Source organism: Symphodus melops (assembly GCF_947650265.1).
Source record: "Symphodus melops genome assembly, chromosome: 4".
Taxonomy (NCBI): domain Eukaryota; kingdom Metazoa; phylum Chordata; class Actinopteri; order Labriformes; family Labridae; genus Symphodus; species Symphodus melops.
Window position 1 is genome coordinate 22,763,748 of NC_136694.1, and position 12,589 is coordinate 22,776,336.

The following is a 12,589-nucleotide window of genomic DNA, read 5'->3' on the forward strand; positions in this document are numbered from 1 at the left end:
TCTGTCTTAATCCACAGTCTGAGGGGTTATTCTATAGTGATAGGCAGGGGATTTCTGTCTCTACTTTAAACACTGAGTTGTTTTAGTTCAAGGCACTGCTTGGTACTTGTGATGTTTGTTGTGTGAAACTGTTCTGTTCATACGCTCAATCTGTGTCAATCTTGTTAGGACTGTATGTACTGTGTATGAAATAAATGTACTTACAGCATACTCACTGTAGTTGTGATTGTGAAAATGAAAAGTCAGTAGAGTTGCACAAAAATACAATCATCCAGAGCTGAGTGTCGCCATGAGCACAAACAGAACAACGAACACTGTATGTAAGTGAAGGATAAATTGGGACTTTTTTTTTGTCAGCAAACTCACAGATGAACTACTCGCAGATGTAGTTGTCATAAGATGAGAAGTAATGAAAGATACACTGAGGCAGCCGTAGCTCAGTCTGAAGGGACTTGGGGTTGGAACCAGATTCAAGTCCTGGTATGTTTCTGAATACTGCAGAGGTGCCCTTGGGCAAGGCACAAACCCCAACAGCTCTGGGAACCTCTCGAAAACGAGATGGTTCATTTTAAGGGGCTATCCATAAGCAGAAATTGTCACATGCTTCCTGTGTACAGTCGCTGTGTGCCGCAGCCCCACTCTAAATGAATGCATGTCTACAGGTCCTGTTTGTACATGTGTGTATTTCACAATGAAGATGAATAGGCAGCATTGACTGACTTCCTTCTTGTCCACTTCTGTTTTTTCCACCCCATGTCTACATCTGTACGCCTCTCCCTCTCTTTTCTCTCTATATCTTTCTGCCTACCAGGTCCCCACAGAGTCATATCTGTCCCAGCTTTCGTGGCAAGACTCCCCACTTTACAATGAAATGCAGCCAGAGAAACGTCTATCGCAGCAGGAGCCACCTTGCCCTGCCCCCGGTCAGCAGCCTCTTCAGGTACTGGACCTGTGGGAGCAGTACTCCGACACATCCACCGGGAGAAGCTTCTACATCAACACCATCACCAAGGAGAGGTCGTGGAAACCCCCTCGACGGGCACGTGTGCAGACCAACAACAAGGTTAAGCCTCCAACGATGCTGGTGCTCATTCATTACTGCTAGCTTTTCATCAAGCTTTTACTAAAATGATGTTCAATTTGACAAATGTGGGCATTTTCATAGCTGGATGAAAGTGTTTTTTTTGTTTTTTTCTTCTCTTAAACCAGGATAGAAAAAGGGTCATGATGCAGAGTAAAAGAGTCGTCTCATTTATATGCTAGATTATCTCAGCAATAAAGAGATATTTTAGTCAAAACACTTCACAAAGGAAAGCACTGGGATGGAATATTTTCTCTTGATTAAGGCAGGAAGTGAGGAGCACACACTCATCACAGGACAGGTGAAGTGTGGTCAACATGGGGAGCCTTGTAGTTTCAAGTCAGAGTGACAGTTACTCTTACTATTCTCACTTTGCCATGAGGTCACACTGAACTGAACACTCGCTAAATATTACACAGTAAGTGTGCTGACAGGTTTAAAGAAGTATTTTGACTAGCGTATTGCTTTAGTTCTTGAATGGAATTAGATGAGAAGATGAAGACCACTTCCACGTTAAACATGCATACAAGAGATTACAAGGAGATGAAAAGTGATAAGATATTCCTTCATTCATCCCACTATGGAGAAATTTACAATTTAACACAAAGAGAGGTAGGCTGCAAAATAAACTAAATCCACCTACCAGTACTAAAAAGCTAGCTTAGTAGCACACTATACCTCATTTGTCAACTCTGTATGAAACAAATGTGGAAAATAACTTATCCTCTATGGGGAGTCATGTACCTGAACTGTTGCCAGGCAAAAATTGGAAAGACCAGGAAATAAATGCTAGCCTCCAGGAAGTAGTCAACTAAATGCAAAATGATGCAAGGCTATTTATTTGTTTGTATAGCATTTCTGCATAGCTAAGTTAACTTGCTGTCAGCGATTGCTGGAATAATAGCAGACTAATATAAGACCAAGTTTTCTGACTCTCAAGAACGAGTACAAGCGTACAGTATTTTCCAGAGTGTGTAGCTATTCATGAAACACTTTATGGTATAAAAAATGACATAAAGTAGCTTATATGGTGAAACTTATCTTTAGTGATATTTCTATTAAACAATGCAGTGGCTTCAGGCAGTTGATATTTTGCTATTCAGATTCAGTTTCCTGTTTTACAATGTGTTTTTTTACATCTCTTTCTCTTACAGGTCAGTACAGTACAACCTCAGACGTTTCCCCGGGAAACCAGTCATCTGTCTTTACCACTTGCTGAAGCTGGCAATGGCACTATGCACAGGGTAAGACGACGACTGTCCGTCTATAATCCAGTCAAATTCTGCCTCTGGGATGACATTTTACATGATCTTGCCGGCTACAGTACAAATTGCTTTTTCTGACTCGATTCCGATGACAATTTCAGTGAGACAAAAACAGAATCCTGCTCATTTCCACTAATATTAATCTATCTTCAGTGTATTACCCAGAGTGCACACAGAGTCCAGACCTGCAGTGTGTTCCAGATTAAAGCAGAGAGAAATGCTGAGCGATGCCAAATTAAAAAGGGGGGATTATATCTTTTAAGTTTACAGACTGACTCGCTGCCTTGTTTCTTTATTTATTTATATATCTGCTGCCTCCTGACGCACACTTCCTCTCCAATGTTGTTTTTGTCGGGATAATCCCTGAAGGAAATAACAAAGTTACTCCTCCTGATCTGATGCAGATGAGCGGAAGCCATTAAGGCCACACAGAGGGAGACGGAAGACTGTTTTTTAAATCCAGATCATTACAAACATTTCTACATTTAGACCACTCATCATGACCAAAATCATCAGCTGACCTCACAGATGTCGTCAAAGCAAAAACTTCTACAGCTTCATTTATTTAACCTCTCCTGTGTGTGTGTGTGTTTATACACTACAAGATAGGTAGTACATCTGTTATTTCCATATTTGAGATTTCATTAAATCGAATTGACCTGTTCACTGAATCTATGACGACATCTACGTTATAAAGTGATGCATGAGCCAGATTGTTTGAGATAAGCATTTTGCATCTCAAGGTTGTGTTGCCTCAGCGTTGCGTCAGTGTTTCAATTTTAATGTTGCTCATCAAAAAAATACGTACATGATCAAAGCAGTGATTCCCCATCCAGTCAGCTCCAGATGCATTCTTCTGACCTATATGTGTCACTTTTTATTCTGTGCAACATGTTTTACCCAACAGCAACTTCAGCTGTGATATATAATGCAAACTGCAAGCCACATTTAATGACCCAGGTGTTAAAACCTGAGTGACCCATTTTACCTGTGAGCACACAGCGTCCTGTTCTTTGTGAACTCATGTATAAACAACTTTGCATCGTAAAAATGTACATTTGTTATTCAATGTGCTTAAATTGTATTTTCAGGTACTAGCATGTGACTTGCTTTCAAAATACACTTTAGAGGCGAATTAAGTTTTTCTCATCAACATGTTGTATATATTGAGAGATCCTAAATTTGTTAATTTCTTAGTCAATCAACAAAAACACAATTTTGAGTGTCGATTAAACTGTCAAGTTTGTATTTGAGCAAAGAAGTTAAACTTTTCCCATGTGTTAACTTCTTTTAAAATTATGATTTGGTAATTATTTCTTTTTGCTATTGGTCATATTTACAGCTGCATATTTGGGTGTGATTGAGTAGGAGGCTAAAGGCAAGCGCGCGTGCACACACACACACACACACACACACATAGCGATCAACAGTAATGGTAACAGTCAACGAAACACCCCCCCCCCCCATCATGGCCCCCACTTTGAGAACCACTGCACTAAGACATCTGTTGTTATATTAACAGAACAGTAACAGAATTTTATCTTAAAGCTCAAAAAGTGCTTTTCATTTATAGTCATTTCCCTTTTGGTTCATTTTGTGCACAATACTCCACTGATCTTTTTGATTTGAAAGTGTGAAGTCTGAACTTTAACTCAACATAGAGCTATTTTTGTTGAACTCAAGCATCCCCGTTGTGTTTCTCTGTTAACTCGCTAACGAAAGCTGTTGGACTGGGGTTTACGTGTCAATGTTTGCAACCTTCTGGTGTGGGTATTTTGAGCTGCTTTGTGTGAGAATGATTGTGCCGACTGATAAAGACAGTTCCCTTTAAAATGGGGAAGTAAATGCAGGCTGTGAGAGGAGGGAGAGACAAACAGTTGGGGTTTTTTTTACACTTTGACACTCAGTTGAACGGTGTCATGAAATAATTGACTGCTGGGGATCATAACTTGGCAGAACAAGAACCGGTCTCTGTTGTAAAACTGGATCACTACTGATAATGTACACCTCTGCTGTAAGTTCATTTTAAATTATTTGTAGATTTTTTGCTACTTAATTCTATTTTCACATCATTGTTGGTGTGAAAATACATAGGTATGAGTAAAATGCTAAAAGTAAAATATATGTAGCATAGTTTGCTCACTCGTGTGTTTGCATTTATGAGGATGTGTGTTTTAGATAGAAAACTAAAAAAACTGCACACTCTATTGAACAAATACTATTTAGTGTTTGTTTCAGTCTAACTAACCAACGGCAGCAACTGTCTCTCATTGACTCCAGTTGAATAAAGCCCATGTATGTCTCAGCGTGTACCTCTGTGCTGTAATGAATCAAAAACATTTTTTAGCTAGCAGGATGTTAGCGGGGCACACGGGTTGTTTCAGTATTGCTGTTGCTCATAACTTACATTGACTAAAAACTTTTGTCAGCATCCTGTTCTCACACGTGGGTGTGAAATTGGCCCACATTGCTACCATTTTGGGTCAAATTTTTCGTCGCACAAATAGAAACAACTAGAACATGAATGACCCGGTTTCCTGATAGGGACAAATGTTTTGATCTTTTTGGTGGTTATACGGAATAAGAGGGAGGATTTGTGTATATAGTTAAAAAGTAATTTGTAGAGCTTCCTTTCTGTTCTTTTTTTTCTCTTCTCTTTAGCTAACACCTGATTTCCTCTTTGGGAACCACCAGAGGAATAATGATACAGAGTGGCAGCTGAAACAGGTGAAACTCTACCTGCTGCACTCTTTTTTCGCCAGTGAGAAATCAATACATTTCAGCTCAACTCCCACCCCTTAATAAAAGGCCTGTCAAAGAGTTAGGCAGCGAATAACCTCCATTTATCATCTTTACATATTCTTCTAACACAACAGGATACATGTTTGTAACAATGGTACACCACTGACGGCAGTTCCATTTAAAGAAGTCTTTAGTATTGTTGAATTTTCTGCATGTTCTTTTACGGGTAAAAGCTTTTCGCTGACACCTCTATTATTCCTACTTGCTTGTCTGACTCGGAAGGCAACCCTAAGTGTTTTATCAGCGCTTTAAGGCCTTTTGATGGAGGGTATTTTCCTCATGAAAATCAATGAACCCGAGTCATTAGATTTGCAAAAACTGCATCTCCACTGTATTACTGTAGAATACATTAAAGTAATGCCAGCTATGCTCTTTATATTCTCAGAGATCAGCATTTATGCATATGAAGGTGGTGAAATAGCAACTCATGGTGTTAAAAGAAAAGGCTGTTAACTAAGCAGTTCTCACTGCAACATGTTGCATCACAGTGGGGTGTGGGTGCGCGCTTTAAAGCTCTTTAAAAGGCCTCCTCTTAGCAAAGCAGCAGATTGGGCTCTTTGTGCTAATCCTCCGTGCAGGAAGAAGATGGCAAACATTAGGAGGGATATTTAGTCTGATTGTTGAAACTGGGTTACAGGGATTTGGAAAGGAACTTAATTATGGCTGCTCCTGCATGAAAAGTTGTGGGAAGTATTTGTGTGCGATCCTGCACACTTATGTATGAACTGTAAGCATAAATATTTATCTTGCTAAGAAAAGTGCACATGCATGAAACATTGTATGTCTGACCCTGCAACTCAGCTCTGCCAGTGACTGAAAACAAGACTTCTTGAATACCTGTGCAAAGCTGCACCCTTAATACTGTATGGCAGCGTGTGCTCAGCAGAGTCAGTCATGCAGAGAAACACAATGCTTATATTTTCAGCTCATATGTGGTTAAGAGTTATTATGCTGCTCTGATGTTTCTTAAAAGAACAATTCGTTTAAAATACTTTCAGCTGAATTCTTATTTGATCTGGGTTAACAGAAAGATTCTTTGTCACTGCGGCTGTATCATGAGATCTGCAAACACACTTTGAAGGTCAATTTTTTTGCAAAGTACATTTTACCATCTAGTTTCCTCGCTCTTATGGCCCTTGCTCGTCTACAAAGGCCCCAAATGTGAGAAAAGTCTACCCTCTCCTCTTTTTGCCTGCTCCTCTTTAAGGAAGCTGATTAGATATTTTCTCCTCATGACTTTCTTCATCGGACGTTACCTTTCTGTGTGGAGTTTGCATGTTCGTCCTCGTGCATGCATGGGTTACCTACTGAGTATTCTGGCTTCCTCTCACAGTGCAACGACGTGCTTGTTAGGTTAAGTTACTTGCCTAGGTGTGAATGTGAGTGTGGTTGGCTGTCTGTCTCTATTTATGTCAGCTGTGAGTGATGGCCGACTAGTCAAGGGTGGACTCATCCCCTGCAACCCCAAACGGGTAAAGTGGCATACATGGATGGATGGACATCACAAAGAGAAGTAACCCCTACCCCAGTGGGGTGACACTCCCACAGCTAGGTGTTTATTTTGTCTATTTCAATGCTGAAATAGACGGGGTTTAAAGGCAGGCTTGAATACAGGATACAGGATGCTAAATTTGTATGTAATAAACTTTACCTCCATGTTTTGGGGACCTCTGATTGAGACTGAGTTGAACTTGTTGAAAAGGAGTATAAATATTTAATTTAATTCAAAAAAGAAAAGATGGATCTTTAAGAAGAAAACCTGTAGAGAGCGATAGCATGCTGTCATCCATGTGAGTGAAGTGACCCGCATGCGAAGGATTTGCAAAGCAGCCGTCAGTTTACCTTCTCTGTTCACCAGTCAGATAAAGAAAGCTTTTGTCACAGCATCTGTCAGTAACAACCACGTGCAAACAAAGCAGGGCAAAACAATCCCATGAGGAAAATAGGAGCAAAGTTCCTTTCCTTACATATAACCTTGAATCAAACCTTGCTGTTTTTTTCCCATCTGCTATTTTGAAAAGAAGTTACTTTTTTTGGTGTCAATGCTTGTATGCTTCATTTTTATGTGTCAGCATGGTGCAGAATAGTTCATGGCCTCTTTAAAGTTTGTATGACCTTTATTTAAAGCAATCGATCTTACATAAAAAGTCTTACAAAAAAACATGTTCCTGTTTGAAGGGAATTAAGAAATCTTTGTGTAGTTCCTCACTGTTACACTCATTTAATGTGGCTTCAGGAAAGATCATCAGCTTAATTAAAGAACATGTTGTGGAGTCTTAATGTTTTTTTGGAGAATGAAAACGACATGTCAGCTTTAAATGAGAGCCACGCATGTAACAGTACAAAGCAAACATCACTCAGTGATTTTCCTTCTTTGTCTCTTTCCACCTCTCACCCCTGACCCCAAACATCTGCTCCTGAAATGTAACTCTCTCTCCCCCCCCGCCCCGTGAAGAGCATGCAGCGGGCCGTCTCCTCTGACACTCTGAGCACGACAGCGTTCACCAACGCCAGCCTCCAGTCACATAACTGTTCCCACCTGCATGATGATAAGCAGCAGCTCAGCCACTCACAGTCTATGATCCTGCCCGAGAACGGCAAGGTACTCACTGTTTGTGCAGTTGTCTGACACCTGCAGAGAGGAGAGAGACTGTTCCCACACTACACGAAATAATGTGCAGACATTAACCGTTTAGAGGCCGATGCACACAGCTGATGATGTTTACTTTCTCTCTGTCAGCTGGTCCAGCAGTGCAGAGATTACTCCTGTAACGTGACCAACATCGTCGTGGAGCCGCCGTCACCTGATAGCTCTCCAGACAGCGAAGGCGGCACACCGGTGAGAAAAGACTGGAGACACAACTGTTCATAATAATAATTTAATGTTTACAGAGAAAGACAACCTTCCTCTATGTCAGCATCCTTAACCTTTTTCAACTGGGGGGCAGCTGTAAATAGAGTAACAAAAAAAAACCTTACTTGTTTAGGTTAACTATTTTGGGTTAATTATACACACAGCATATGTGACACATGCATTTATATTGTGCTCATCTCTGGAAGTGGAGAAGGGAGGGTTTCTTTTGGGGTTTAAAAAAGAAGAGAGCAGTAAATGATAAATAAAAATAATTTGGGTTGCCAGAGAGATTTCACTGATGAGGGAGGACAAGGATCTATTGGCTCCCCTGAAAGTGAATCTTATATACAGTATATATTTCAAATTATCTGTTACCATACTTGAAAACCCAGAAACCTGTCAACAACACAGCCTGGATTCATCACAGACATTTTACCCTGTGCTAATCAAAAAAACAACTAGATTTCCTCGTCTTTGATCTCTCTTTGAAAAAAGGTCTTTGCCCCTTCTTCTGCTCACTTTGTTCTTTACTGTCTTTACATATTTTACTCAGCAATTCAGAGTTGTTAATAATTCTTTTCCCTTGCACGTTAAACGGGGCCACACCGCAGTGGGAGAATGTAGAGCAGCTCCCCTCCTGCAATTTTTCAATGATGCAACAGTCAAGTGAAATGAGTTCGCTCAGGATGCAAAATGTTACTCACAGGAAGAGCCCTGTGCTGTACTTCAGAACTCTTTACTTACTCTTATTAATCCTGCCATTTATTTCTCCTCAGAGTGAAAACGTTATCGTGTAAGAATAGGTCATATTGGTTGGATATTGAAGTTTTGATTCCACTTTAAACGCTTTATTGTGTTGTCAGGAGTTGGAGAAGGCCGGCCTATTGAACAAGACAAAGATTGCAGAAGGAGGCAGGAAACTAAGGTGAGGTGTCATTAAGCTTCTCCCATAACAATACAAATTCATAAACTCTAGATCTGCAGGTGGCTTAGTGGTTAGGTGGCACACCATGTACAGAGGCTATAGTCCTTCAAGCATGCAGCCCCGGTTCAAGTCTGACCTGTAGCTCCTTTCCCACATATTGTTTCCCACTCTCTCTCCAGACTCCCTCCACTGCTCTATCAAAGGCAAACATCCCCAAGATGACTCTTACAGAAAAATCTGTTAGAATACATCTGTTTGCATGATTAAAGTGTTTAAATGAATGAAGTTAAGTGTGGTCCTCTGTTATTCACTTATTATTTGTGTATTTGTTTGGTTGCAGGAAAAACTGGAGCCCTTCGTGGGTGGTGTTGGTTGGGAACAGTCTGGTTTTCTTCAAAGATCCTAAATCACAGACGCCTGCCAGCTGGGTAAGACCAACTCTGTGATATGATTTGGGTACAAGTAATATACCTTTTCTCTCAGTATATAATGGAAAAGACTGTTGAAAAACCTCAAAGTAATCAAATGTCTTGATTTTGGCCAACTCTTTGGATTTTTGTAACAGCAGATGTTTTTATTTTAGAATACCAGTTGTAAATTAATCTGATGTGTTGCACAAAGATCAGTTACTTAAAAATAAAAGTCAACAACACACAGACGAGAACTCTGCCCTCGATGTTGCACACATTAGCTCTATTAATCTTCAAAGAAACGGTCGTACACAAACCTCTGAAAGCTGTCTGTGTTTAAAAGCGACAGCTTCCTTAAGGCTTTAATAGCAGGAAGATATGAAACCCTGCATCCTCTACGTCCACTAGGGGGCGTTTTCTCTCTCTTTAGAGTGAAAGATACAGTTCAGAAGACCTCAGACATCCGCAGACTCATAACAAATGTTTCTTAAAGTACTTTCTGAGCCATAAAAGCTTTAGTGAGACAATTTCATTATTATTATTGTGAAGACAGATGAAAACTCTGCCCACTAATTTTGCACACATTTAAAAAAAAAAAAGGGTCACACACAAAATTCTGAAAACTGTCTTCATGTAAAAGTCAGTCAGAAACCAACTGTGGAAAAAATCTAACAAACAGGTATGGGTTTTTTTTGTCTTTGTATGTACCTGTTTATCGAACAACAGAGACCAGGAAACAGCAGACCTGAGAGCAGCGTGGATCTAAGGGGAGCAAAGCTGCACTGGGCCAACGAGCTGTCCAGCAAGAAGAACGTCTTCAGAGTGAGAAACACATGAAGAAAAAACAAGTTTAAAGAAACGATCCGATGATGTCCTGTTGTCGTGTTAAACATGTTAAACAAACAGATACAGTTAGCATCACTCAAGTTTACCTTTAATATTTAGCTGTGAATGTGATCTGACATACAGTGAAGACAACAGTGACTGAACAGCCAGACATAGAACCATATCTCTGTCACCATGACGTGCTTTATCAGTAGAGGAAGTGAGAGCGGGAAACCTTTTAACTCAACCCTCCACACTGAATAAGAGGAAGAACGAAAAGTCACATTTCTAGTTACATTTGACAGAAAAGGTCTGGGTGCTTTTTTTTTTTTTTTTTTTTTTTTTTTTTAAAGCAATAAATATCCAAACAAAATGTGGATGTGAAACCGAGCAAAGAAAGTCAACACATCCTGACTAGTTAGTTACAGAACATACATATGAATTAATTTGTTTTTTACATGTGTTGTAGCTGAGGACGGTGACAGGTAACGAGTTCCTGCTGCAGTCGGAGACGGACTCTCTGATCAGAGAGTGGTTCATCACCATCCAGAGCGTCATCGACAGGCTGGTGAGACACACAACACAAACTTCACTTTCCCTCCTGCACTTCTCTATTTGTGGCTAAAATGGTTTTCCTGTGGATCGTGATACTCGAGTTAATAAACTTTATGTTCTCTGCCTTTGACTGAATCTTTAGAAAGACTCATTCTTGACATCCATCCTGTGGATTTTTTTATGTTTCGATCTTCATTTTCGTCGTTTTTTTAGTTGATACTATTTAAATGATGTTTGAGTAATTTATGTGGTGTTTTTGTATGATGCAGGTAACAAAATATGAAACTTTAAAAAGTCTGTGTCCGTCTTCCAGGACCGTGACAACCCGTTAGACAATGTCCTCTTGTACTCCCTGAGGCGAGCGGGCAGCGTGGAGATGCTGGAGCACAGCGGAGACGAGGAGGACAGGAGAACATCACGTAAGTCCTCTTAATCACATGATGCTTTTCATCACTTCACTCAAGCTTCATTTCTTCACACAAAAACCCTTCCTGCCGTCCACGGCGTCTCGCTCCATCATCATCATCATCATCATCATCATCATCATCATCACTCTTATTCTCTAAACTTCCACACAGGCCTCTTACATCCCTCCATCCTCTCCTCTATCCTCTCCTCCATTCAGCCCACTTACATATTCACTCGCCCCCCATGGCAAATAATCCCCCCATCAGTCCTGTCTCACCTGCGCCGTCGCCCGGCACTCCCTCTCTTCATCCTCACCACCATTCCCTCTCATCTGCTCTGTCTCCCCCCTGCGGCCGAACGCCCCGCACTGACCTCCTCCCCCTCTTCCTCCTTCTCTTCCTCCTCCTCCTCCTCCTGTCCTTGCTCTGCAGTCCCTCGCTCTACGTCCAACCTGGAGAACACGGAGAAGAAAAGAGTGAAGTCTCGGCTAAAGAAGCTGATCCTGAAGAGACCCCCTCTGCAGGCGCTGCAGGAGAAAGGCCTCATTAAGGGTGAGCTGTCTGTTTGAAGTTTGGCCTTTTTTTTTTCTCCTTCACTGTAAATATTACAGTATTGCACTTCTGCAGCTTTAACTATCTACTGAACTTTAGTTGTGAAGCTGAAGTTACTTTACCGTTATGACAGCTGGCAGGAAATCTCAGCATTAATCCTGCAATGATGCCACATCCCCCTGTGACTGTGCGTCGCAATCCTCCTCTCCTGTTCAGTAAGAGCCTCTTCAGAATGATGACGATTTTCACCCGGCTTCTCTGCTGATTACAACACTGTTCTGAATCCTTTAACGGATCTAGCTTGAAAGTAAAAAAGGATTCTTTGTTACGTTTTTTCCAAGCACAGGATATGTTTAGTAGGATATAGAAGCTGACAAATGAAGAGCAACCTGGATTCATGGTTGTCCAAGTCAAAGCCAGCATATATGTATTGTTATGGCTTTCTGCTCATCACTTCAGTAGAGTTCAGAGAATTGTACCCCAATCTCTCGCCCAATGACAGCTGGGATAGATTGTGGCCCTTGAAGGGATAAGCCATACAGATCATGGTTGGTTAGTGTTTAAAAGTGACAGCTTCCTGAACCTCTGCGTTCACTAGGGGGCGTAACTAGACAGGATTTTCTGTTTCATCAGAGTTAAAGATACAGTTCAGACATCTGTAGACTTGAAACAAATATTTGTTTAAGTACGGTACTTTCTGCGCTATAAAGAGGGGATTGTTTCATTTGTTTTAGAGAAGAGAAAAACTTTAGTGAGAAAAATGTAAAGTGAATCATTTTAATTCACCTCTTTGAGTTGTAGAAGTGAATCAGTCCTGGTAAATGTCTGTGTCATCTCCACGATGTGACGATAAAGGCTTTGATGATCGAAAACAGATTTCTGTACCTTGAGACCACTGAGGTTCAACTCTTTA

General features: G+C 40.7%; 1 protein-coding gene across 6 annotated transcripts in view; it reads left to right on the top strand.

Moving 5' to 3' along the window:
- arhgap9 (Rho GTPase activating protein 9) overlaps positions 1-12,589 on the top strand; it is a 42,525-nt gene that overhangs the window by 20,346 nt on the left and 9,590 nt on the right. For 4 of the 6 annotated variants that reach the window (XM_079340944.1, XM_079340949.1, XM_079340945.1 and 1 more), the window contains 10 exons: positions 812-1,063; positions 2,236-2,325; positions 7,604-7,750; positions 7,889-7,987; positions 8,866-8,927; positions 9,268-9,355; positions 10,064-10,159; positions 10,632-10,730; positions 11,031-11,136; positions 11,557-11,676. In XM_079340944.1, coding sequence (XP_079197070.1) covers positions 812-1,063; positions 2,236-2,325; positions 7,604-7,750; positions 7,889-7,987; positions 8,866-8,927; positions 9,268-9,355; positions 10,064-10,159; positions 10,632-10,730; positions 11,031-11,136; positions 11,557-11,676 — 1,159 coding nt within the window. The remainder of the gene's footprint in view (positions 1-811; positions 1,064-2,235; positions 2,326-7,603; positions 7,751-7,888; positions 7,988-8,865; positions 8,928-9,267; positions 9,356-10,063; positions 10,160-10,631; positions 10,731-11,030; positions 11,137-11,556; positions 11,677-12,589) is intronic. The other 2 variants (XM_079340948.1, XM_079340947.1) reach the window with 2 other exon arrangements.